The 24,213-nt window shown below is 38.2% G+C and overlaps 1 protein-coding gene across 1 annotated transcript in view; it reads left to right on the top strand.

Moving 5' to 3' along the window:
- MGA (MAX dimerization protein MGA) overlaps positions 1-24,213 on the top strand; it is a 102,661-nt gene that overhangs the window by 38,723 nt on the left and 39,725 nt on the right. The window contains 4 exon segments of the mRNA XM_030318429.2: positions 4,481-4,612; positions 5,080-5,184; positions 6,098-6,759; positions 8,087-8,435. Of these exon segments, the coding sequence (XP_030174289.1) occupies positions 4,481-4,612; positions 5,080-5,184; positions 6,098-6,759; positions 8,087-8,435 (1,248 nt within the window).

Below are 24,213 nucleotides of genomic sequence, written 5' to 3'. Positions count from 1 at the left end.
CCATTGGGAGAATGACACGTAAAGCTCTTTGAATTTTGGGAAATGTCTTTTATCTCTATTACCATTTGTATTACAGAGTATTTCATAGAAAAGGTGCAGTAAATACTTAAAACATAAAACCCAGTGTGGTGAATTGATATTTTACTGATGAGGAAGCAAAAGCTAAGAGAAATTTAGCCCAAACACAAGATTAGAAACCAGTTGTTTTGACTCCTATTCTTATTTCTCCCTGATTTGTTAGAAACATGAGGAAAGAATATTTTATTTTTTAATTTTTATTTCTTTTATTTTTTTTTAGAGAGAGAGAGCACTCGAGAGTGAAAGAGAGAAAGAGATAATCTTAAGGAGGCTCCATGCTCATTGCAGAGCCAGATGTGGGGCATGATTCCCTGACCCCAGGATAATGACCTGAGCTGAAATCGAGAGTTGGATGCTCAACCAACTGATCCACCCAGGGTGCCCCTATTTTAGGTTTTTTTTGTTCTTTTTCTTTTTTTAATGTTTGTTTATTTTTGAGAGAGTGCGAGTGAGGGAGGGGCAGAGAGAGAGAGAGAGAGAGAGGGACACACAGAATCCAAAGTAGGCTTTAGGCTCTGAGCTGTCAGCACAGAGCCTGATACGGGACTCAAACCCACTAACTGTTAGATCATGACCTGAACTGAAGTCAGACACTTAACTAATTGAGCCACCTGCGTGCCCCTAAAGATTGTATTTTTAAACAATCTCCCTACCCAGTGGGACTTGAACTCATAAACCTGAGATCAGGTGTTGCACAGTCCACCAACTGAGCCTATCAGGTGCCTCTGGAAAGAATATCTTATTAAAAAATTTTTTTTTAATATTTATTTTAGAGAGAGAGAGGGGGGCAGACAGAGTGCGAGCAGGGGAGGAGCAGAAAAAAAAGAGGGAGACACAGAATCTGAAGCAGGCTCCAGGCTCTGAGCTGTCAGCACAGATGTGGGGCTTGAACTCACTAACCATGAGATCATGACCTGAGCCAAAGTCAGACACTTAACCGACTTGAGCCCCCCAGGGACCCTGGAAACCATATTTTATTGATGTTAATGTTATCATGTCATGTGATTAACTAAAACAACAACTATTAATTTTAAAGAACTGGACTTAAACTAAAACAGAATCGCGATCTAGCAATCTTCTGTTCAGATAAGTTCTGTGTGGAGGATACCCAAGTTGCCATAAGAATTTGTGGCTCATAACCTATCTAATGCCTTCACCTTTTAGGGGACCAGTAATATGTAAGCCTTTTGGAAACCTGTACCTATGATTTAAAAAAATTTTTTTAGGGATGCCTGGGTGGCTCAGTCAGCTAAGTGACTGACTTCGGCTCAGATCATGATCTCGTAGTTCGTGAATGTGAGTCCCACATCGGGCTCTGTGCTGACAGCTCAGAGCCTGGAGCTTGCTGAGATTCTGTGTCTCCCTCTCTCTCCTCCTCCCCCACTCACACTCTGTGTCTCTCTCTCAAAAATGAATAAATATTAAAAAAAATTTTTTTTTTAAATTCTGTTTATTTTGAGAGGTAGAGAAAACACTCGTGTGTGAGAGGGGAAGGCACACATAGAAAAGGGAGAGAGAGAATCCCAAGCAGGTCCTGTGCTGTCAGTGTAGAGCCCAACATAGAGCTTGATCTTAGGAACTGGGATATTATTCATGATGTGAGTCGAAATCAAGAGTCCGATGCTTAACCTGAGCCACACAGGTGCCCCTGTACCATCACTTTTTTAATGGCTATTACTACAATACAATACTACAATACTTAATACTTTGAACTACTTCAGTTTTGTTAACATTTAAGGTAAACACTTTTCTGCACAATAATATGAAGCCAATAATTCACAAATGAGGAAATCCAAATTAGAAGATTGTCACTAGTAACAGAAGAGTACATATTTAAGAATAATAGGATATAAATTTAAAGCAAAAGATTGGAACAAGTTTTTTTAAGTCCACTGATATCAAATGTTGTAGAGAAACGATCAGCAAGAGTTCTCATGCACTACTTACTGGAAGGCGTGTAAATTGAAAGTAATTTGGCATTATCTAGTACACAAGTTCCTAACCTAGTGCATTTTGGCACAAGGTTATCTATGATTTATGACAGATAATATGTTCTTGAAATAGTGATCTCAGAATGGCCAGGCATGACCAAGGGTAATTAATAACTATAGAGCTAGTTGCCTCCAGCTACAAGCATCCCAAGGTTTATCCCAGTTTGTATAATTAATCATTTTCTTATGTGCCATTACACCAGAAGGATTCAGAAGAAGTGTATCATTAAACTTCTTAGCAGTAAATATCAGACTCCACTCTACAGATGAAATAGATGAATTTATTAAGAAGTGTCAGATGATTTACAGAATCTTCTGAAAGGCCAGAGAAACAGACCCTAGGACTGTGCAGTCAGGAAAAATGCTCACAGTACATTTGCAGACTGCTCATATAGGCAGTCCCACAACAATGGACAATCACCACCATTTCAGTATAGACACGGAACACAGTATACTTATAACTAGGACCTTGGTTACTTTTACCTCTAAAAAATCCTTGGCCAGAGGCACCTGGGTGGCACATTTAGTTAGGCGTCTGACTCTTGATCTCAGCTTGGGTCATGATCTGAAGGTTTGTGAGTTCGAGCCCTGCATCGGGCTCTGCACTGAGGGTGCAGAGCCTGCTTAGGATTCTGTCTCTCTCTCTCTGCTCCTTCCTTTTGGTGCTCTCTCTCTCTCTCTTTCAAAAAACAAACTTAAAAATTCTTGGGCAAACACTGTTGCCCTCATTTACACAATTCTGCAGAGTATCTCTTCATGGTGTTCTCTCCTAAATTGAGGTCTTTCATGGGAACACCTGATTGGCAAAACCTGGGTTACATGACTGCATGCAAACTGCAAGGGAAGTTGTAAAGTGAGTTTTTAAAATACCTGCCTTGAAGAGGTTGGAGTTAATGGGTCAAACTATCTGCTAGAGGAAGGGTATTCAAAATATTTTGGGCAGCCACAAATATGTTGAGCACTCACAACATTCAATACAATTGATAGATAAACAGACCCCATTATATACCAATTCCATTCCTGGGCACATGCCACAAGGAAAAGTTAAATGCATTAGGGAAGGTCTCACACATGTTCACTTGTACACAATGTATAATTACACTGTAAAGCATTGTTTGTAATTTTTTTTGTTTTGGAGAGAGGGTACAAGTGAGGGAGAGTCCGAGAGAGAGGGAGAGAGAGAGAAGCGGGGCCCACCTGTAGTGGGGCCTGAGCTCACCCGATGCCAGACTTGAACTCATGAATTGTGAGATCATGTCCAAAGTCAAGTCAGATGGTTAACTGACTGAGCCATCCAGGTGCCCAGTAATATAATTGTTAGAAGTAGGAAATAAATAGACGAAGGGGTGTGTGAGATACAGGCTTCCAGTTATGGAATGTGTAAGTTATGGGGATGAAAAGTACAGCATAAGAAATACAGTTAGTGGTATTGTAACATTGTCAACTATACTCTAATAAAAAAATAGGAAACAACCTAATTCTCCAGTAGAGTGATGAATAAATTAGGAGTACTATATATTCATAATCTGGAGTAGTGTACAGCTTTGAAAATAAATGATCTAGAGATAAATCTGTCAACATGGACAAATCTCAGATCTAATATGTTAAGCAGATAAACCCCACAAAATTATAAAAGGATATGCTAAATAAATACTTTCCCAAAAGATTGCCTCTTAAGTAACCACAAATAAGCCATAATATTTATAGGCTCAGTTAACCATTAGTATCATTGATAATAATTAGGGGATTTGCAGCCATAATTCAGGCCAGAAGCTTAGTATGTGGCCAATTTGTGTTAAAGGCCCTAGAAAGTCTCTGGATCACAAAGGATTAAAGCACAAATGATCTTAATTTTACTATGTTTATGTATTATCTATTGTTGCTTAACACATTGCCATAAAGTTAGCACACATACTGTCTCAGTTTCTTTGGGTTAGGAGTTTGGCATGGCTTAACTGGGCCCTCTGCTTCCTGTCTCACAAGGCTTTAATTGAGATGTTAGGTCTGGTTTCTCATCAGAGGCTTGACTGGGGATGGATCTCCTTTCATTTTCTGTCAGGTTGTTGGCAGAATTTATATCATTGCAGTTTTAGTAACATGCACTCATATTATCACATACACACTATTCACACACATCCTATCCTTTTGGCCACATTCCGCCTATTAGAAATAAAGCCCAGGCCCTACCCACACTCAAGGGAGGAGAGGAGAGGATTACACAAATGTGTAATACCAGGAGGTGAGGATCATGGGTCACCTTAAAGCCTGTCTGCCACTTTTTGATTTTATTTCATTTCTGCTCTTTCCTCTCTCCCTTTATCTCTAGTAATATCCCCTCTCTCCACCCCAAAAGTTAAAAAGAAACAAAACCAAAACCAACCAGTGTGATTTGTGGTTCTTTTTTCTTGTAGTGGGCTTAAAATTGAATTCAGTGGATCCGACAATGAGCATTGATCTTAAATACTTGGGAGTACAGCTACCTTTGGCTCCAGCCACTAGCTTTCCTTTCTGGAACCTTACAGGAACCAACCCTGCTTCTCCTGGTGAGTGTGTAACATTTGTAAAGTCAACGTTTGATATAAATAAAAAACTACCTTTGTTTAGAGACATGTAAGATGATATTCTTTTTTTTTATTATTAATGTTTGTTTATTTTGAGAGAGAGAGTGTGTGCACCTCTAGGATGATATTCTAAATCTTTTACCTAGTGGTGTAGTCTTAATGGTTTATACATTTCAGATTAAGTCTTAGTGAATAATTCGGGGCACCTGGGTGGCTCAGTTGGTTAAGCATCCAACTCGATTTCAGCTCAAGTGCTATCACTGTTCGTGAGTTCAAGACCCACACTGTGCAGAGCCTGCTTGAGATTCTCTCTCTCCTCTGTCTCTGCCTCTACTGCACTTACACTTTCTCTCTCAAAATAAATTTAAAAATAGCCTTAGTAACTAATTAGATATTAAATATTGGTTGGTTTGAATTTTGGTCATTTTTTTTTACTTTTTCTTTTATAGATGCTGGATTTCCCTTTGTTTCTAGGACAGGGAAGACCAATGACTTCACCAAAATCAAGGGATGGAGAGGAAAGTTCCATAGTGCTTCTGCATCTAGGAATGAAGGTAATCAGCTTTTTAAAAAAATTGCAAATATGTTCTGAAACATGTGGCCAAAGCATTGTGTTAAAAGTTAAGTCATGGTTGTTTTTCGTCCTCTCTTCTTTACATGCTTCAGATAAACTGAAAATAATTGTCTTGCTGATTTCTGTTCCTTCCCATGTTCCATATCCCTAGCCATGTCAGGCTTAAATAATCCCTGTACCCTTTTTAAATTGCATTTCCTTTCTGTAACTCCTGCAGTTCTGGTAAGTATCATTCTGAAATATTACTTCATAACTGTGTACTTAAGAGCTGTAGAGTGATTCCTTAAAACATTACATTTCCAAGTAAACTTCTAATCCAAACATTTTGACTATATGCGTATTGATCTTTTTTAGTGCTTTTCCCACTGCTCTTACTTGCAGTTTACATTCTAACCAAATAAATTTACCCTGTGTCCAAAATAGTTTTCTCATCTTTGAATTCTTGTACATTGTTACAATAATATAATGCTTGTCTGTCTACTACACTTGCAGGTACTGCAATCTGTTAATCTGTTAATCTCTTGGTGTTCTCTTGAGGTTTGATTTACATACATTTTTTGCTCTTATGTTTTTACTTAAGTGTGGTTTCTCTCAAGGTTATAAGTTGTCAAAGGTTGTAGACTCTTATCTTTCAGTTAATTATTACTATTGTTAGCACTTCACAAAAATTAATGATAAATATAATGAGGTAATTTTGGGTAACAGATTTTAATGTAATTAATGTATGATTCAATCTCTTCACTTGGTTTTATATTTTTTTCTTCCTTCTAAGGAGGGATAGTTTGGAAGATTCAGTGGCTTGTAACTTAATGCTCTCAGCCTTTTTAAGTGTATTTTCCTAGAGATCTAAAGATTGGCCCTATTTTAAAGTATCTGCATCTCTTTATTTCTAGGTGGAAATTCAGAGGGTCCCCTGAAAAACCGTTCTGCTTTCTGCAGTGATAAGCTTGATGAGTACTTGGAAAATGAAGGCAAGCTGATGGAAACAAGCATGGGTTTCTCTTCTAATGCTCCCACATCTCCTGTGGTATACCAGCTTCCCACCAAGAGTACCAGCTATGTACGAACACTTGACAGTGTACTAAAGAAGCAATCTACCGTTTCCCCTTCTACCTCCTATTCTTTGAAGCCTCATTCTTTGCCCCCTGCCTCTCGAAAGACAAAGTCTCAAAACAAACAGGCAACTTTCAGTGGCCGAACTAAATCATCTTATAAATCCATTTTACCATACCCTGTTTCACCAAAGCAGAAACATGCTCATATGATTCCAGGAGATAAGGCTGCCAAGAATTCTTCAAGTACTATCTCAGAAAATCAGGTGAATAACTTTGTTGTGCCAACTTTAGATGAAAATACATTTCCAAAGCAGATTAGTTTGCGGCAAGCACATCAGCAGCAGCAGCAGCAGCAACAGGGAACTCGCCCTGCAGGCTTGTCTAAATCTCAAGTGAAGCTAATGGACCTGGAAGACTGTGCACTTTGGGAAGGAAAACCAAGGACCTATATCACTGAAGAGCGAGCAGATGTATCCTTAACAACTCTCCTTACTGCTCAAGTAAGTATCTGTTGTTTCCCAGAAGCATATTAGTTTATGGTTGGAAAAATTAGGTTAGTGTGGGGCCCTGGGGCTGGGCTTTATGGCAGGAGGATCAGCATGTAGTTACCTTAGTGATAAATAAGGAGATTCTGTTGTCTTCCATATTTGTTATTCTTTCTAACTAGACACCCCAGTGTAGATCCCCTCCTGCCAGTAGAGGGAGACAGTACATTTGTGGTTTTGGATGATGTGTCTCTCCTATATAAAGTCATCTGGCCATTCTGAAAGTCTCTAATTTGATATTCTAGCATGTGGGCAAGTACAGTTGCTTATCGTGTTAAAACAGCTTTGAAAGTTCTCCTTAAAACATACTACATTTCAGAAAATTAAAAAATATTATAAACCTATGGAGAAAAAGCTTTTATAAAAGTTTTATAAAATTTTATATTAAGACTTTTTCACTTATTATTGATTCACTTATTTTAGAAGCCTCTGGTGCATGTGAAATGGTACAATAGCAAATGACTATTTTTTTGTCATGAAATTTGTGTACCTTACCTTTCATTTTTAAATTCTGTGACTAAATTCCTGACCTGAAGATCATCAGATGTTCGGATTGAATACACAATGTGCCCTTTATTATTAATCATTTTTAAAGACAGTTGTGCACATATTATTCTATCCATTTTTGATTAGTTACTAAAAAGCACATGTCAACAAACTATTTCCTTAAAGGGCCAGGGAGTAAATATTTTAGGTTTTGTAGGCCATACACACTCTTTTGCAGTTACTCGACTCTGTGCTGCTGTTATGCTGTAAACATTATGTGTTTCAGTGAAACTTTATTTATGAAACAGGCCAGATTTGCCTGTGGGTCTTGTCAACCTCTGCCTTAGAATATTATGTGTAGTTTATTGAGAATAAATTCATCATTGTTGATATTTTGGCTCATAATTAAAATATTCTCTTGTCTCTGCTATGCATTAAAATGGGAGATTGTACGCAGTCCGTGAGTTCGAGCCCTGCGTCGGGCTCTGTGCTGACAGCTCAGAGCCTGGAGCCTGTTTCGGATTCTGTGTCTCCCTCTCTCTCTGCCCCTCCCCTGTTCATGCTCTGTCTCTCTCTGTCTCAAAAATAAATAAATGTTAAAAAAAATTTTTTTTTTAAATGAGAGATTGTTCAGAGTCCTGGTTACATTCATGTTTTGTCCTTTAAATCTGCTGATCTTGTGCCATTAATACTGAATATTCAGAGTCTGAAAAGACAGACCAATATATGACTTGTAAGCTCTTGGTGGTATGGGAGCATGATTTAATCAGTTTACAATTTTCTGTTTTAACTTTAGGCATCTCTCAAAACTAAACCCATCCACACAATCATAAGGAAACGAGCCCCTCCATGCAACAATGACTTCTGTCGATTGGGTTGCGTGTGTTCCAGTCTAGCTTTGGAGAAGCGCCAGCCTGCTCACTGCCGCCGACCAGACTGCATGTTCGGATGCACTTGTTTGAAAAGAAAAGTTGTACTTGTTAAAGGAGGATCCAAATCTAAACATTTCCAGAGGAAGGCTGCTCATCGTGATCCAGTATTTTATGATGCTTTGGGAGAGGAGCAAAGAGAAGAAAGAGAAGAGGGAGTCAGGGAGGAGGAAGAACAATTAAAAGAGAAAAAGAGGAGAAAGAAGCTGGAATACAGTGAGTATTAATTGAGAATTAAAACACTATAGTTTCATTTTTTAGAAAAGGTTGGTTATTTCAAATGATACTGTTACTTTAACCCTTTAATCTGTGATCTAGTAAGAATTTTGAGAAATTCTCATCCTTAAATGTTCTTTCTTTGTGCCTTATATGATAACATAAACACACATGGACACAGACACACACCTTTCTTAAATCTAATTTCTTAAATACAATTTTTCTTTTGTGGATAGGTTTTTTGAGCTAAATTTGAATCATTCTCTCATTTGGACTTCAGAATGCCTTTAAGTTTCACCCGTTATTGTGTTTCCCTTCTCTTCCCATGTTCTTTCAATATACAGGTGATCGGTATAATACATAATTTTCTCTCCATTCCCCCCCACCCCAGCTTTTATTGAGGTATAATTGACAAGTACAATTGCATGTACTTAAAGTGTACAACATGAAAGTTTGCACATGTATACTTTGTGAAATGATTACCACAATGAAGTCAACTAACACATCTCATTATTTTCTAAAAGAAGAAATTTGCAAGAAGACTCTGGTCCTTGTTGGAGCTATTCACCATGTGATAGGAGTTTTGGGGATAGGAGAAGGGCATAATTGAGTTCTAAGCGTTACATACTATTTTGAAATGCTGATTTTTCCTTTTTCATAAAATATGTAGACCCACCAAGTTACATATTATACCATCCTTGATTTTTTTCCTTTCTCCTGTATTTTTTTGTCCAAATATATTGAATATAAGTTTGCCATGTAATCGAAGATTTTTTTGCTTGCTTGCTTGTTTGTTTATTTATTTATTGGAGAGCATGAGTCGGGGAGGGGCAGAGAGGGGGTCAGAGGATCCGAAGTGGGCTCTGTGCTGAAAGGCTGACCCCAGTGAGCCTACTCTGAGGCTTGAACTCTTGAACCACTAGATTATGAGCCAAAGTCAGATGCTCAACCGACTGAGCCACCCAGGTGCCCCGAAGATTTTTTTTTGCTTCTTAGATTATTAGGGGACTGACACTCCCCTTTTTGGCAGTGTATATTTACATTTGCTATTGCTTGTCATATCAGTGTAAACGTCAATCACAGTGGATGTTTAATACTTGAGTGTATGTTCCTCCAGGATTTTCTGTTAATACACTTGTGTGCATACATAGGGTCCTATAGAAATGAAACTACTGTGTATGTGGTACCTTTATAAATTTGCTATCATAAAGTTATGTTCTATTTTCTGTATCAACAAGTATAGATCTATATTAGAATTTTAGCTTTAATTTTTTTTTTTTTTTTCAACGTTTATTTATTTTGGGACAGAGAGAGACAGAGCATGAACGGGGGAGGGGCAGAGAGAGAGGGAGACACAGAATCGGAAACAGGCTCCAGGCTCTGAGCCATCAGCCCAGAGCCTGACGCGGGGCTCGAACTCCCGGACCGCGAGATTGTGACCTGGCTGAAGTCGGACGCTTAACCGACTGCGCCACCCAGGCGCCCCTAGAATTTTAGCTTTAATAACTTCGTATTATAGTCCTTTTGTTTGGACATTTAGCCTTTTTATATTTTATTGTAAACAGTACAGTGTTGAACATTAGTGTTCATGGTAGGCTATTGAAAGTGGAATTCCTGGGGCGCCTGGGTGGCTCAGTCGGTTAAGCGTCTGACTTCAGCTCAGGTCACGATCTCGCGGTCCGTGAGTTCGAGCCCCACGTCGGGCTCTGGGCTGATGGCTCAGAGCCTGGAGCCTGCTTCCGATTCTGTGTCTCCCTCTCTCTCTGTCTCAAAAATAAATAAACATTAAAAAAGTTAAAAAAAAAAAGTGGAATTCCTGTGACAGAGAACTTTAAAGATTTATAGATCTTTCTAGGGTTGTACCAAGAACACATTTACCATTAGTTGGATAGTGCCAATTTTTCTATACTCAACACTGGATTTTTCTCTAATGTTTATTTATTTTTTTGAGAGAAAGAGTGCCAGCAAGGGAGGGGCACACAGGGAGAAAAAGAATCCTAAGCAGGCTAGGCTCTGTGCTTGTCATCACAGAACCTGGTGTGGGGCTTGATCTCATGAAACGTGAGATGGGCCTGAACTGATATCAAGAGTGAGACACTTAACTGACTGAGCCACCCAGGTGCCCCTAAGATTGATTTTCTTTTTCTTTTGTTTTAAATGTTTATTTGTTTTAGAGAGAGAGCGCAAGCATGAGCAGGGGAGGGACGGGGCGGTGCGGGGGAGATACAGAATCCAAAGCAGGCACCAGGCTGTCCACACAGAGCCCAGCGTGGGGCTCGAACTCACAAACTGTGATATCATGACCTGAACTGAAGTTGGACGCTTAACTGACTGAGCCACCCAGGCATCCCCCTCAAATTGATTTTAAATCCTTCCTAGGCAAAGTGGTTTCCCTTTAAAAGGGTTCAGGATATCTTCTTTATTCTTTAAAAAGAAAAATTCTTCTTAATGTTTATTTTTGAGAGACAGAGAAAGAGTGTGAGCAGGCAAGGGACAGAGAGAGAGGGAGACACAGAAATCTGAAGCAAGCTCCAGGCTCTGAACTGTCAGTGCAGAGCCCAACATGGGGCTCGAACTCATGAATGGCAAGATCATGACCCTAGCTGAAGTTAGACATTTAACTTACTGAGCCACCCAGGCACCCCTTCTTTATTCTTTTTTTTTTTTTTTAAACGTTTATTTATTTTTGAGACAGAGACAGAGCATGAACGGGGAGGGCCAGAGAGAGGGAGACACAGAATCCGAAACAGGCTCCAGGCTCTGAGCTGTCAGCACAGAGCCCGACGCGGGGCTGGAACTCACGGACCGCGAGATCATGACCCGAGCCGAAGTCGGCCGCCTAACCGACTGAGCCACCCAGGCGCCCCTCACTCCTTCTTTATTCTTAATGGTACAAATGTCAGAAGGATGCGTTTAGATAAAATCTTCTTAAAGTTATTACTGCCTGCTATTCAGTGGAATCTTTTAATCTGAAATTTCATGTCCTTTCGAGATACTTTTTTCCATCATTTGTTTGACTCTTTGCTTTCTCATTTTCTTCCTCTACAATTCCTCTAAATCATCCATAGTTTTTTTTTTTTTTCCTTACCTGTCTTTTTTTCAAAACAGACTGAAAGATTTCTTTGTCTTCTAGTTTTCCTGTATAATTTTGTTTGGCTTTAGTCTCAGTAACATTTCACCTCTAAGAACTCTTCCTTATTTCTATTCCTTTTTCATAACAGTTGTAACAAAAATACCTTCTCTCCTTTCCTCATCTTCCCTAACAGTACAAGAAAACTGATGGCTCCTAGAGCATAGTAAGTCATGTTTCTTAATAATGTTCTATACCAATGGGAAAAACAAAAAATACTATGATAATTGGCTGGCTTTTGGAGTTTAATTAAGGTTAAGGATAAGACACAGGGCAAATGCATTAACCAAGAAATCAAACTAATAAATCCTACAGATAACACAGTTTTCATATTTATGTGGCTTCTGTAACTTACTCGTTATTTTGAAATGGAAAAGGGTTGCCGTAAGTGCAAAATGGGAGAAAACTCATTAAGGAGATATAGATAGAACTAAACTAATAATTCTATATTGTATTTCATTCTAAACCTTTTGAATCTTTTTTTTTTTTTTAATTTTTTTTCAACGTTTTTATTTATTTTTGGGACAGAGAGAGACAGAGCATGAACAGGGGAGGGGCAGAGAGAGAGGGAGACACGGAATCGGAAACAGGCTCCAGGCTCCGAGCCATCAGCCCAGAGCCTGACGCGGGGCTCGAACTCACAGACTGCAAGATCGTGACCTGGCTGAAGTCGGACGCTTAACCGACTGCGCCACCCAGGCGCCCCTGAATCTTATTTTTATAAAGATCATTTAGGTATATGGAGGCAGTATCTTATTTAAACACTGAAATAGCAGTTAGAATAGCCTGGCACTGTTTATAAAATAGGCAGCAGAGACTAGAAGAAGACCCAAATGTAAATATTTTTCAGTTTACTAAATTATAGGTGACATTTTAAGCCAGTAGGAAAGGATTTATTGTCAGTAGGTAGTGGTACAACTGGCTAGCCATATGGGGGAGAAAAGATTCCCTAGTATAAATCTCCCATCAAATAATTGCAGATCATATTACCTATTTTTAAGTCCATTTATTAATGTATTAGTATTTTTTTTTAATCTTGAAGATAAAGACATTCTAGCAACACTCTATATGAATGAGATCATATGGTATTTGTTTTTCTCTGACTTCTTTTGCTTAGCATTATACTCTCTAGCTCCATCTAGGAAATGCTAAGATTTCATTTTTTCTTATGGCTGAATAATATTCCATTGTGTATATATATATAGATACCACATCTTTACTCATCAGGACACTTGAGCTGCTTCCATAATTTGGCTGTTGTAAATAATGTTGCTGTAAATATAGGGGTGCATGTGTCCCTTTGTATAGTATTTTTGTATTTTTTGGGTAAATACCAGTAGTATGATTTCTGGATAATAGGGTAGTTCTATTTTTAACTTTTTGAGGAACCTCCATACTGTTTTCCAGAGTGGCTGCACTAGTTTGCATCACCAACAGTACAAGAAGGTTCCTTTTTTCCCCCCACATCATCTTCAACCCTTGTTTCTTGTGTTTTTGATTTTAGCCATTCTGACAGGTGTGAGGTGATATCTCATTGTAGTTTTGATAGCATTTCCCTGATGATGAGTGATGTTGAGCATCTTTTCATGGTCTGTGGGCCATGGTCTGTATGTCTTCTCTGGAGAAATGTCTGTTCATGTCTTCTGCCCATTCTTTAATTGGATTATTGGTTTTTGGGTGTTGAGTTGTATCAGTTCTTTATATATTTTGGATACTAACCCCTTTATTGGATAGGTCATCTGCAGTTATCTTCTCCCATTCAGTAAATTGCCTTTTCAGTTTGCAGTGCAGAAATTTTTTATTGTACTTTTATTTTTACATTTGAAAATTTTTTTTAATGTTTATTTATTTTTGAGACAGAGAGAGACAGCATGTACGGGGGAGGGTCAGGGAGAGAGGGAGACACAGAATCTGAAGCAGGCTCCAGGCTCTGAGCTGTCAGCACAGATCCCAACGCAGGGCTCAAACTCAGGGACTGCGAGATCATGACCTGAGCCAAAGTTGGATGCCCAACCGACTGAGTCACCCAGCTGCCCCACTGTATTTTTATTTTTAAAAAATATTTAATTTGAGAGAAAGAGAACGTGAGCAAGAGAGGGGCAGAGAGAGGGAGAGTGAGAATCCCATGCAGGTTCCACACTTAGCAGAGAGATTGCCGTGGGGCTCTATCTTCACGACCACAAGATTATGACCTGAGCCAAAATCATAAGTTGGTTGCTCAATGAACTGAGCCACCCAGATGCCTGCAGAAACTTTTTATTTTGATGTAGTCCCAGTAGTTTACTTTTTGTTATTTCCCTTGCCTCAAGAGACATATATAGAAAAGTTTTGCGACAGCTGATAATTACTGCTTTTATTGTCTTCAAGGATTTTTATGGTTTTAGGTCTTAACAGAATTTAGGTCTTTAATCCATTTTGAGTTTACTTTTGTTTGTGATGTAGTTTAGGAAAGTGGTCCAGTTTCATTCTTTGACATGTAGCTGTCTGTGTGTTTTTATGTCAGCACCATACTGTGTTAATTACTACTGCTTTGTAGTATAACTTGAAATCTGGAATTATGATACATCTAGTTTTTTTTTTTTTTTTAATTAAAATTTTTTTCTTTTCTTTTTTATTTTTTAAAATTTACATCCAAATTAGCATATAGTGCAACAATGATTTCAGGAGTAGATTCCTTAATGCCACTTACCTGTTTAGCCCATCCCCCCTCCCACAACCCCTCCAGTAACCCTCAGTTCTCCACGTTTATGAGTCTCTTCTGTTTTGTCTCCCTCCCTGTTTTTATATTATTTTTGTTTCCCTTCCCTATGTTCATCTGTTTTGTTTCTTAAAGTCCTCATATGAGTGAAGTCATATGATTTTTATCTTTCTCTAATTTCACTTAGCATAATATCCTCCAGTTCCATCCACATAGTTGCAAATGGCAAGATTTCATTCTTTTTGATTGCCGAGTTATACTCCATTGTATATGTATATACCACATCTTCTTTATCTGTTCATCCATCGATGGACATTTGGGCTCTTCCCATATTTTGGCTATTGTTGATAGTGCTGCTATCAACATGGGGGTGCATGTGTCCCTTTGAAACAGCACACCTGTGTCCTGTGGATAAATGCCTAGTAGTGTAATTGCTGAGTCATAGGGTAGTTCTATTTTTAGTTTTTTGAGGAACCTCCATACTGTTTTCCAGAGTGGCTGCACCAGCTTGCATTCCCACTTAATTAAAAAATTTTTAATGTTTATTTATTTATTTTGAGAGAGTGTGTGGGAACTGGGGGCAGGGGCAGAGAGAGAGAGAGAGAGAGAGAATGAATGAATGAATGAATTCCAAGCAGGCTCTGTGTGCCATTGTAGAGGCCAATGTGGGGCTCTGAGTCAGGAAGTGTGAGATCCATGACCTGAGCTGAAATCAAGAGTTAGATGCTTTCACCTCTTTGGTTAAGTTTATTCCTAGATATTGCATTGTTTTTGGTGCAAATGGAAGTGGATTTGTTGTCTTTTTTTAAAAAATGTTTTATTTATTTCTGAGAGAGCCCAAGCAGGGAAGGGGCTGAGAGAGAGACAGGGACAGAGGATCTGAAGCAGGTTCTGTGCTGACAGCAATGAGCCTGATATGGGGCTCAAACTCACAAACCACGAGATCATGACCTGAGCCAAAATCAGACTTTCAACTGACTGAGCCACCCGGGTGCCCCTGGATTCCTCTTCTCAATTTCACTTTCTGCTGCTTCATTAGTATTATATAGGAATGCAACAGTTTTCTCTACATTGGTTTTGTATTTTGTGACTTGACTAAAATCACTTATTAGTTCTAGTAATTTTTTGATGAAGTCCTTTGGTTTTTTATATATAGTATCATGTCATCTGCATATAGTGAAACTTTTATTTTTTCTTTACCAATTTGACTGCCCTTCCTTCCTTCCTTCCTTCCTTCCTTCCTTCCTTTAAATTTTTTCTTTATTCTTGAGAGAGAGATAGGGTGTGAGCAGGGGAGGAGCATAGAGAGAGGGAGACACAGAATCGGAAGCAGTTTCCAGGCTCTGAGCTGTCAGCACAGAGCCTGATGTGGGGCTCAAACTTACAAACTGCGAGATCATAACCTGGCTGAAGTCGGACGCTTAACCGACTGCGCCACCCAGGCGCCCAGACTGCCTTTTATTTCTTTTTTTTTTTTTCAACGTTTATTTATTTTTGGGACAGAGAGAGACAGAGCATGAACGGGGGAGGGGCAGAGAGAGAGGGAGACACAGAATCGGAAACAGGCTCCAGGCTCTGAGCCATCAGCCCAGAGCCCGACGCGGGGCTCGAACTCACGGACCGCGAGATCGTGACCTGGCTGAAGTCGGACGCTTAACCGACTGCGCCACCCAGGCGCCCCATTTCTAAAAAAATTTTTTTAATGTTTATTTTTGAGAGAGAGAGAGAGACCAAGTGTGAATGGGGAAGAGGCAGAGAGAGAGGGAGACACAGAATCTAAGCAGGCTTCATTCAGTATTTGAGCTGTCAGCTCAGAGCCTGATGCAGGGCTTGAACCCATGAACCTGAGATCATGACCCGAGCCAAAGTTGAACGCTTAACCAACTGAGCCACCCAGGTGCCCCAGCGGCCTTTTATTTCTTTATTTTACTTAATTGCTGTGGCTAAGACTAGGACTTCTAGCACCAAGTTGAATAAAAGTGGTGAGAGTGGACCTCCTTGTCTTGGTCATCACCTAAGGGGAAAAGCTCTCAATTTTCCACCAATGAGTACGATATTGGCTATGGGTTTTTCATATAAGGCCTTTATTATGAGATATGTTTCCCCTAGATGTACTTTGCTGTGAGTTGTTGTCATGAATAGATGTTGTACTTTGTGAAATGTTTTTTCTGCATCTTTTGAAATGATCATAATGGTTTTCGTCCTTTGTCTTATTGATGTGATGTATCATGTTGATTGGTTTGCAAATATTGAGCCACCTTTACATCCTGGGAATAAATTCCCACGTGACCGTGGTTTATGTTTGTTTTCAGTATATCATCTGATTCTGTTTGTTAATACTTTGTTGAGGACTTTTGCAACTGTATTCATGAGACAGATTGGCCTGTAGTTCTTTTTTCTGTGGTATCTTTATCTGGTTTTAGTATCAGGGTGGTAATTGACTTCATAGAATGAATTTGAAAGTTTTCCTTTCTCATATTTTTTGGAATAGTTTGAAGAGAATTAGCATTAAGTCTTTAAACATTTGGTAGAATTAGCCAGTGAAGCTATCTGGTCCTGAATTTTAGTTTTTTGGGAGTATTTTGATTACTGATTGACTTTCATTGCAGTTAACTGGGCTTTTAAAATTTTCTATTTCCTTCTGCTTTAGTTTTGGTAGGTTACACGTTTCTAGGAATTTATCCATTTCTTATAAGTTGTCCCATTTGTTGTCAAGTAAGTTTTCATAATATTCTGATACAGTTGTTTGTATTTTTGTGGTGTTAATTGTTACTTATCCCCTTTAATCAGTTTTGCTTATTTGGGTCATTTTTTAATTTTTTTATTTTTTAAATGAGTCTTGCTAGAGGTTTATGAGTTTTGTTGATCTTTTCAAAGAATCAGGTCTTGGCTTCATTGGTCTGTTCTTTTTTTTTTTTTTTTTTTTTTTGAGTTTCTTTGTCATTTATTTTCTGCTCTAGTCTTTCTTATTTCCTTCCTTTTGCTAGGTTGGGTTTTATATGTTGTTCTTTTTCTAGCTCTTCTAGGTGTAAAAGTTAGATTGTTTGAGATTTTTCTTCTTGAGGTAGACCCGTGTTCCTATAAACTTCCCTCTTAGAACTGCTTTTGGTATACATTCCAGATTTTGGACCACGCTGTTATACTGGATGTTTGAATTATTTTGAAAACCTGATTCGGGTGGGGATCAGGTGAATGTTCAACTTAGAGCTCTCAGCCAACAAAATTATAAATCAAGTATGTGCTTAAAGATATTTTATGGGGCGCCTGGGTGGCTCAGTTGGTTGAGTGTCCAACTTTGGCTCAGGTCATGATCTCACCGGTTTGCGAATTTGAGCCCCGCATCGGGCTCTGTGCTGATAGCTCAGAGCCTGGAGCTTGCTTCAGATTCTGTGTCTCCCTTTCTCTTTCTCTGCCCCTCCCCTGCTCGTGCTCTGTCTCTAAGAAGTAATAAATAATGTTAAAAAACAAAACAAAAAGATATATTAAAACATACAATGATGCATGAGGTTGGCTTCTTAGAAACTTCTTGGAATTTCTTGAAGTTGTGCTCTGGAAAATGAAAAAGAAATTCAAGAAGCAGGAGATGACCTTTAGTGAAGAATGGACCCCGTCTAAGATGGGATAAATGATCTTAGGATGACAACTACATAGGAAGACAAGGAAGCAATTAGTCTGATATAAAGTGGAAAATAGTAAGATGCTGAGAAAACTATCTTTAAGGAGGTAATTGATTATTTTAAGAAATAACATGGTTAAGGCATGCCTGGGTGTTTCCATTGGTTAACTGTCCAACTCTTGATGTTGGCTCAGGTCAAGATCTCATGATTCAGGAGATTGAGCCCGAAGTTGGGCTCTGTGCTGACAGCATGGAGCCTGCTTGGGATTCTATTTCTCTTTCTCTATCTCTCTGCCCTGCCGCTGCTTGCACTCTCTCTCAAAATAAAAAATAACTTGGATAATTCATTGTTAGGTGAAGGTCATGCAAATGATTTAACATTTGAAAATAAACAGTATAGTTCATCATTACCATAACATACTTAAAAAAAAAAGATATATTATCATTTCAGTAGATATTTTAAGGAAACGCAATTAACACTGGAAGTTAAAGTTTGTATAGGAAAATTATGGTTCCACTATAAATCAGTAATTTTTTTTCTTTTTAAGTTTATTTCTTTTTGAGAGAATGAGAGCATGTGCACACCAGTGGCAGGGGAGGGGCAGAGAGGGAGGGAGACAGAGAACCATAAGCAGGCTGCACACTCACAGGGCTCTATCTCACAAACCATGAGATCATCACCTAAGTTGAAACCAAGAGTCAGTCACTTAATGGACTGAGCCACTCAGACTCCCCTAAATCAGTATATTTTTTGGTAGAATTTTGAGCAGTCTGGAAGGATAGAGGAAAACGGAATCTGTTCATCTGGATCAGGTGAACAAATTTAGTAATATAGAAGTACATTTCCTCCGCTAAGGGATCAGTCACATTAGTTGACTCTGCAAGGATTAATCACATAGGCATACTTTTGTAAGCTAATTGATTTTTTTGTTTGTTTTTAGAATTGATATAAATGAATATCTGAAAGTCTAAATACAGTTTTAGAACAGAAATTAGCAATATAAAGTAAAAGTGTAGCAGACACAAGTTGAGAGTTTTAGGAAGCTAATTTCCTTATCTTTCATCACACTGAGTCTTTAGCTACTGCTACATCATGAAGTTGAGGACAAAATGTTTAATTTAGGATTACTGAAATAACCACCAAAACGGAACACAAATGTAAAAGTAATCACTTGTAGGGATGTGACACTGCGTATGGTGTAAGACTTGTTTTTCATTTTTGTTTCCTTTTGTACAGTTTGAGATTTTTCATGTTTATGTATTCATTCTGTAGCTAATGTATAAGTTAAAAGTTAATATTTACAATGCATGAAATTGAGGCATTTAATAATACATTTTTTCCCCTTGTAGTAGACTTAAAGATTTTCTGCTAATATTGGTCCATTAATCCATTGGTGTGAACAGAGGGAAATTACCATTATTAAACAGTCTTTATGCAGAGCACTTGATAGGGTTTATATCATTTATTTTTTTTTTTAAAAATTTTTTTTTTTCAACGTTTATTTATTTTTGGGACAGAGAGAGACAGAGCATGAACGGGGGAGGGGCAGAGAGAGGGAGACACAGAATCTGAAACAGGCTCCAGGATCTGAGCCATCAGCCCAGAGCCCGACGCAGGGCTCGAACTCCCGGACCGCGAGATCGTGACCTGGCTGAAGTCGGACGCTTAACCAACTGCGCCACCCAGGCGCCCCGGGTTTATATCATTTAAATCTTGCAACCTTTTATAAGAAGGTTTTTTCCATTTTACAGATACACTAATTGAGTGCTTAGGGAGTTTATGTAACTCCTTCCCCAAGGTCACCTTGGTTTTAAGGGAGTGGTAGAGATTTGAACCCAAGTTTATCTGGCTTAAAAGTCTTCATGTTTTTTTCCTACTGTATGCAGTATGATTTTTGAAATTTGGCCTTCACTTGATTATCATATATTTATGCTTTTGTTTGGTCAAAAAATGCTGATGATGTGAAGGTACTGTGCTTAGTTAGCTACTGTGGGTGGTACCAAGAGAAAGGATAAACATGGCATTCCTGCTTTCTTAGCCCACCCAGAGTTTTGTTGGAGATGTGTATCTACAAGTTACCTATGTAAAGGGAAGATCAATAAAATTGCTATCTGTAGCCAGACTGATTAGGAAAAAAGAACACACAAATTACCAGTATCAGAAATGATAAATGATATTACTTACAGACATTCAAAGTTTAATAAAGGAACAATTTTATGACAGTAAATTAGATGAAATGGACACGTTTTTTGAAAGACACAAAGCTACCATACTCACTTAAGAAATAAGTAACTCCCTGCCCCCATACTTGTGAACTTGTAGGGAAAAAGTCTACAGTAATGACTCTAGGTCCAGATCTGTTCACTGATGAATTGTCAAAACATTCAGGAAGAAGTAATGCCCATCTTATACAAATGCTTTCATAAAGTTATCTCATTCCATGAGACCCTGAAACTAAAACCAGCAAAAGACATTACAAGGAAATGGCAGAGTAATATCTCTCATGAACATATGTAAAGATTATAAATTCAGTTTTAGCACATACAATCCAGGAATGTATTTAAAGGACAGTATATCCTGATCAAGTGGGATTTACCCCAGGCTTGCAAGGTTGATTATCCATTTGAAAATAATCAGTGTTGTTCACCATTACCGTAATAGACTTAAAAAGTGTGTGTGTGTAGGGGGGCATATTAACATTTCAATAGATATTTTCACAACTTAACAAACTCAGTTGACAAATTTCTGGTAAAAATTCTTAAGCACATTAGGAATAGAAGGAAACTTTCATAGTCTGATAAAGAGCAGCTATGAAAACCTGTACAAGCAACATATTAATCATGAAAGAGTGCTTTTTTCCAGTGATTAGAAATGATGAAGAATGTCTTCTTTTGCCTTGTCTATTTAATATCATATTGGAGGTCTCAGCCAGTGGTGTAAGGCATGAAATAGAAAATGTATCCAGATTGGAAAGGAAAAAGTAAAATTGGCTTTATTCATAGACAGGAAAATCCTAAGGAATCTACAAAAAACCTATTAGAACTGTGTTAGTTTAGCGAGTTTGTAGCATACAGTAGTATCAGTAGACTGTATATTTATATATATGGTAGTAACAACTGGAAATTGAAATAAAAAGTACCATTTAGAATAGCATCCAAACAACTCAAACATTTAAATATGAAGCTGACAAAAGTTGCCTAAGACTTTTTTACTAAAAACTGGAAAACCTTGTTGAGAGGACTTTTAAAAGACCTAAATAAACGGAGGGGTAGACTGTTGTTATACATCCGAAAACTCTTTTGGTAAGATAGACTTTTCCACAAATTAATATTTAAATTTGATGCTATTCCAGTCAAAATCCCAGCAGGCTTTTCTTGTTAGAAATTTGCAACTTGTTTATAAAATTTATATGGAAAAGTAAAGTATTTAGAATAGTCATTTGATAAACAATTTTGATAAAGGCAGACATAGTTGGTAGACTTAGACTATCTGATTTTAAGACTTACTGTAAAGCTGAAAAGTAATTTGGGTAAAAAAAGACATAAGGATCAGTGGAACAGAAGAGAGAATTCAAAAGTTGTTACACAAAAATACAAGACCAATGAGTTTTTGACACAATTCGGAGTCCTTTTAATGAGGAAATAATGATCTTCCCAACAGGTGGATCTGGAGCAATTAATTGGATAGCTAGAAACAGCCCTTCCCTGCCTCCAAAAATAAAAAGAGAACCTCAATCATAACTTTACATTATAGATAAAAATTAGCTCAAGATCTAAAAGTTAATGTCTTAAATTAAATATAAGTGCTTTAAGCTATACAATGTCTAAAAGAAAATAAAGGGAAAAAATCCTTTGTGACCTGTGGCTCATAAAGATGTTTAGAATAGGACATCAAAACCACAATTGTAAATGTCAAAAAGTGTAATGAAATTGAAAAAACTTGCTCTTCAGAAGGTCTGTTCAATAAAAGAGAAGCCATAAACTAAGAGAAATACTATAAAAAACATGCAGCCAACATAGGACATGTATTTATAATAAAGAATTCTTAAAACTCATTCAGAATACTTAAAAAACTCAGAAGGCAGTCAGCAGAATTTAAAAAATAGAAAATTGAAACACTTAACAGCAGATATATAGACACTAGATCAAGCACGTGAAAAGATGGTTGTCATCAGTCATCATTAGGAAAATGCTGATTAAAACCATAAGGTAGCCCTCCTCCCTGATCAACAGATAGCTACATCTTCTGGTGTAGTGACAGCTGTGTCCCCAAGACAGGTTGGGAAAAGTCAGTGTAAACAGGTTTCAGAGGGCCTCCTTTCAAGCTCAACCTGGGCTATACTGAGGGCCAGATTGTTTTCTGCAACTTTAACCCTCACACCCACTCTTCCACCTTTGATGCTACGGGTAACATTGCCATGATTGACCGCTTTGCCAGACTCATTTCCTGTTACGAGAATAAATTTGGCTACGGTAACTGAGTGGTAGATGTTATGGTCTGCATGGCTTCTAAGGAGTAAGAGCCTCCTGGACCAGTAGCTCCAGCAAGATCTAGAAAAGAGAGGTGGGGAATCCTTGCCCCAACTCATCCCTCAAGATGCTGAGAATCTCCCGATATCTGTACAATTTCCACCTCTGATCCCCCGAAGAAGAGGAGGGGCTTAGGGAATCCCTACCATGTTATATACTGTGTTATATATATTAAAGCCTGTTGTACCCAGCCAGAAAAAAAACCTACAAGGAGATCCTACCATATACCACTAACTGGCTAATGTTACAAAGAGTGACCATCCCAAATGTTGATGAAAATATAAGCCTTTGGAACTCTTGTGCATAACTGGTGGGAATGTAAAATGGTACAGTCACTTTGGAAAACAGTTTGCTAGTTTCTTAGAATGTTAAAAATATGTCTGTCAAACAATGGAGTCATTTCATTTGTATGTATTTACTTAACAGAAGTGAAAGTGTATGTCACATGAAGTCTTGTACATAGGTATTCATAACTGCTTTATCTGTAATAGCAAGAACATTGAAAACAACCTAGGTGTTCATCAACAGGTTAATGGATAAAGACATTGGTATAGATAGAAACAATGGAATCTTACTCAGCAATAAGATGAAAAACTATTGATACACACTCAGGAACAAGATCAATCTTAGACTAATTACACTGAATGATAAGCACTTGGCTTCAATCTCACCCCCTAAAGTTAACATTTTTATTACATCTGTGTAAAAAAGAAATAGAAACTAATACATAGATTAGTGGTTGCCTGGACAATGGTTAGGATGGATGTTGGACTCAGAGGGAAAGATGGAGGGATTACAAAGAAGTTACCCAATTACAGTTACAAGGAATTCTTGGAGGTGTGATGGTTGCCTTCACTATCTTCATTGCAGTGATGGTTTCACAGGAGTATATGTATGTCACAGTTCATCATGTTGTATGTGTGGTACTAAATTTATCAATAAAACTGTAAAAAAAAAAATAGGTTTACTTATATAGGAGTATTGAAGTCTGTTGAATACTGAAAAATGGAATTTATTGTACAATCTATGTTAAAGTTTTATATACCTTTACGAATGGGTACCGTGTTATTTAAAATGATGTAGATTATTTCAAAACACATTAACAACATGAAAGAAATTTTATATCAGGAAATGCTGTAAAGCTGATGAAAATTCAACATCCATTAAAAAATATATATATTTTTTAAAGTTTATTTATTTTGGGGCGCCTGGGTGGCGCAGTCGGTTAAGTGTCCGACTTCAGCCAGGTCACGATCTCGCGGTCCGTGAGTTCGAGCCCCGCGTCGGGCTCTGGGCTGATGGCTCAGAGCCTGGAGCCTGTTTCCGATTCTGTGTCTCCCTCTCTCTCTGCCCCTCCCCCATTCGTGCTCTGTCTCTCTCTGTCCCAAAAATAAATAAACGTTGGAAAAAAAAAATTGAAGTTTATTTGAGAGAGCGTGCACACATGCAATCAGGGGACAGGCAGATAGAGTGTGGAAGAGAGAGAGAATCCCAAGCAGGCTCCATACTGTCTGTGCAGAGCCTGTCATGGGGCTCCCATCTCACAAACTGTGAGATCATGACTTGAGCCGTGATCAAGAGTTGGACACTCAACTGACTGAGCCACCCAGGCACACCTCTGTTTTTATTTATTTTTATGGTGATAGAATGCACTCAACATAAACTTTACCATCTTAACCAGTTTTAAATGCACAGTTCAGTGGTACTACATATGCTCACACTGTTGTGTAACAAGCATTATCACTGTAACTTTCCTTATGTTTTGAAGCTGAAACTGAACGCTTTAAAAGAATAATTCCTGGGG

The sequence above is a fragment of the Lynx canadensis genome, chromosome B3 (assembly GCF_007474595.2).
Source record: "Lynx canadensis isolate LIC74 chromosome B3, mLynCan4.pri.v2, whole genome shotgun sequence".
Lineage (NCBI taxonomy): Eukaryota > Metazoa > Chordata > Mammalia > Carnivora > Felidae > Lynx > Lynx canadensis.
Note: the sequence above shows the minus strand (reverse complement) of the source record. Positions and strands in the feature narration are given on the sequence as shown.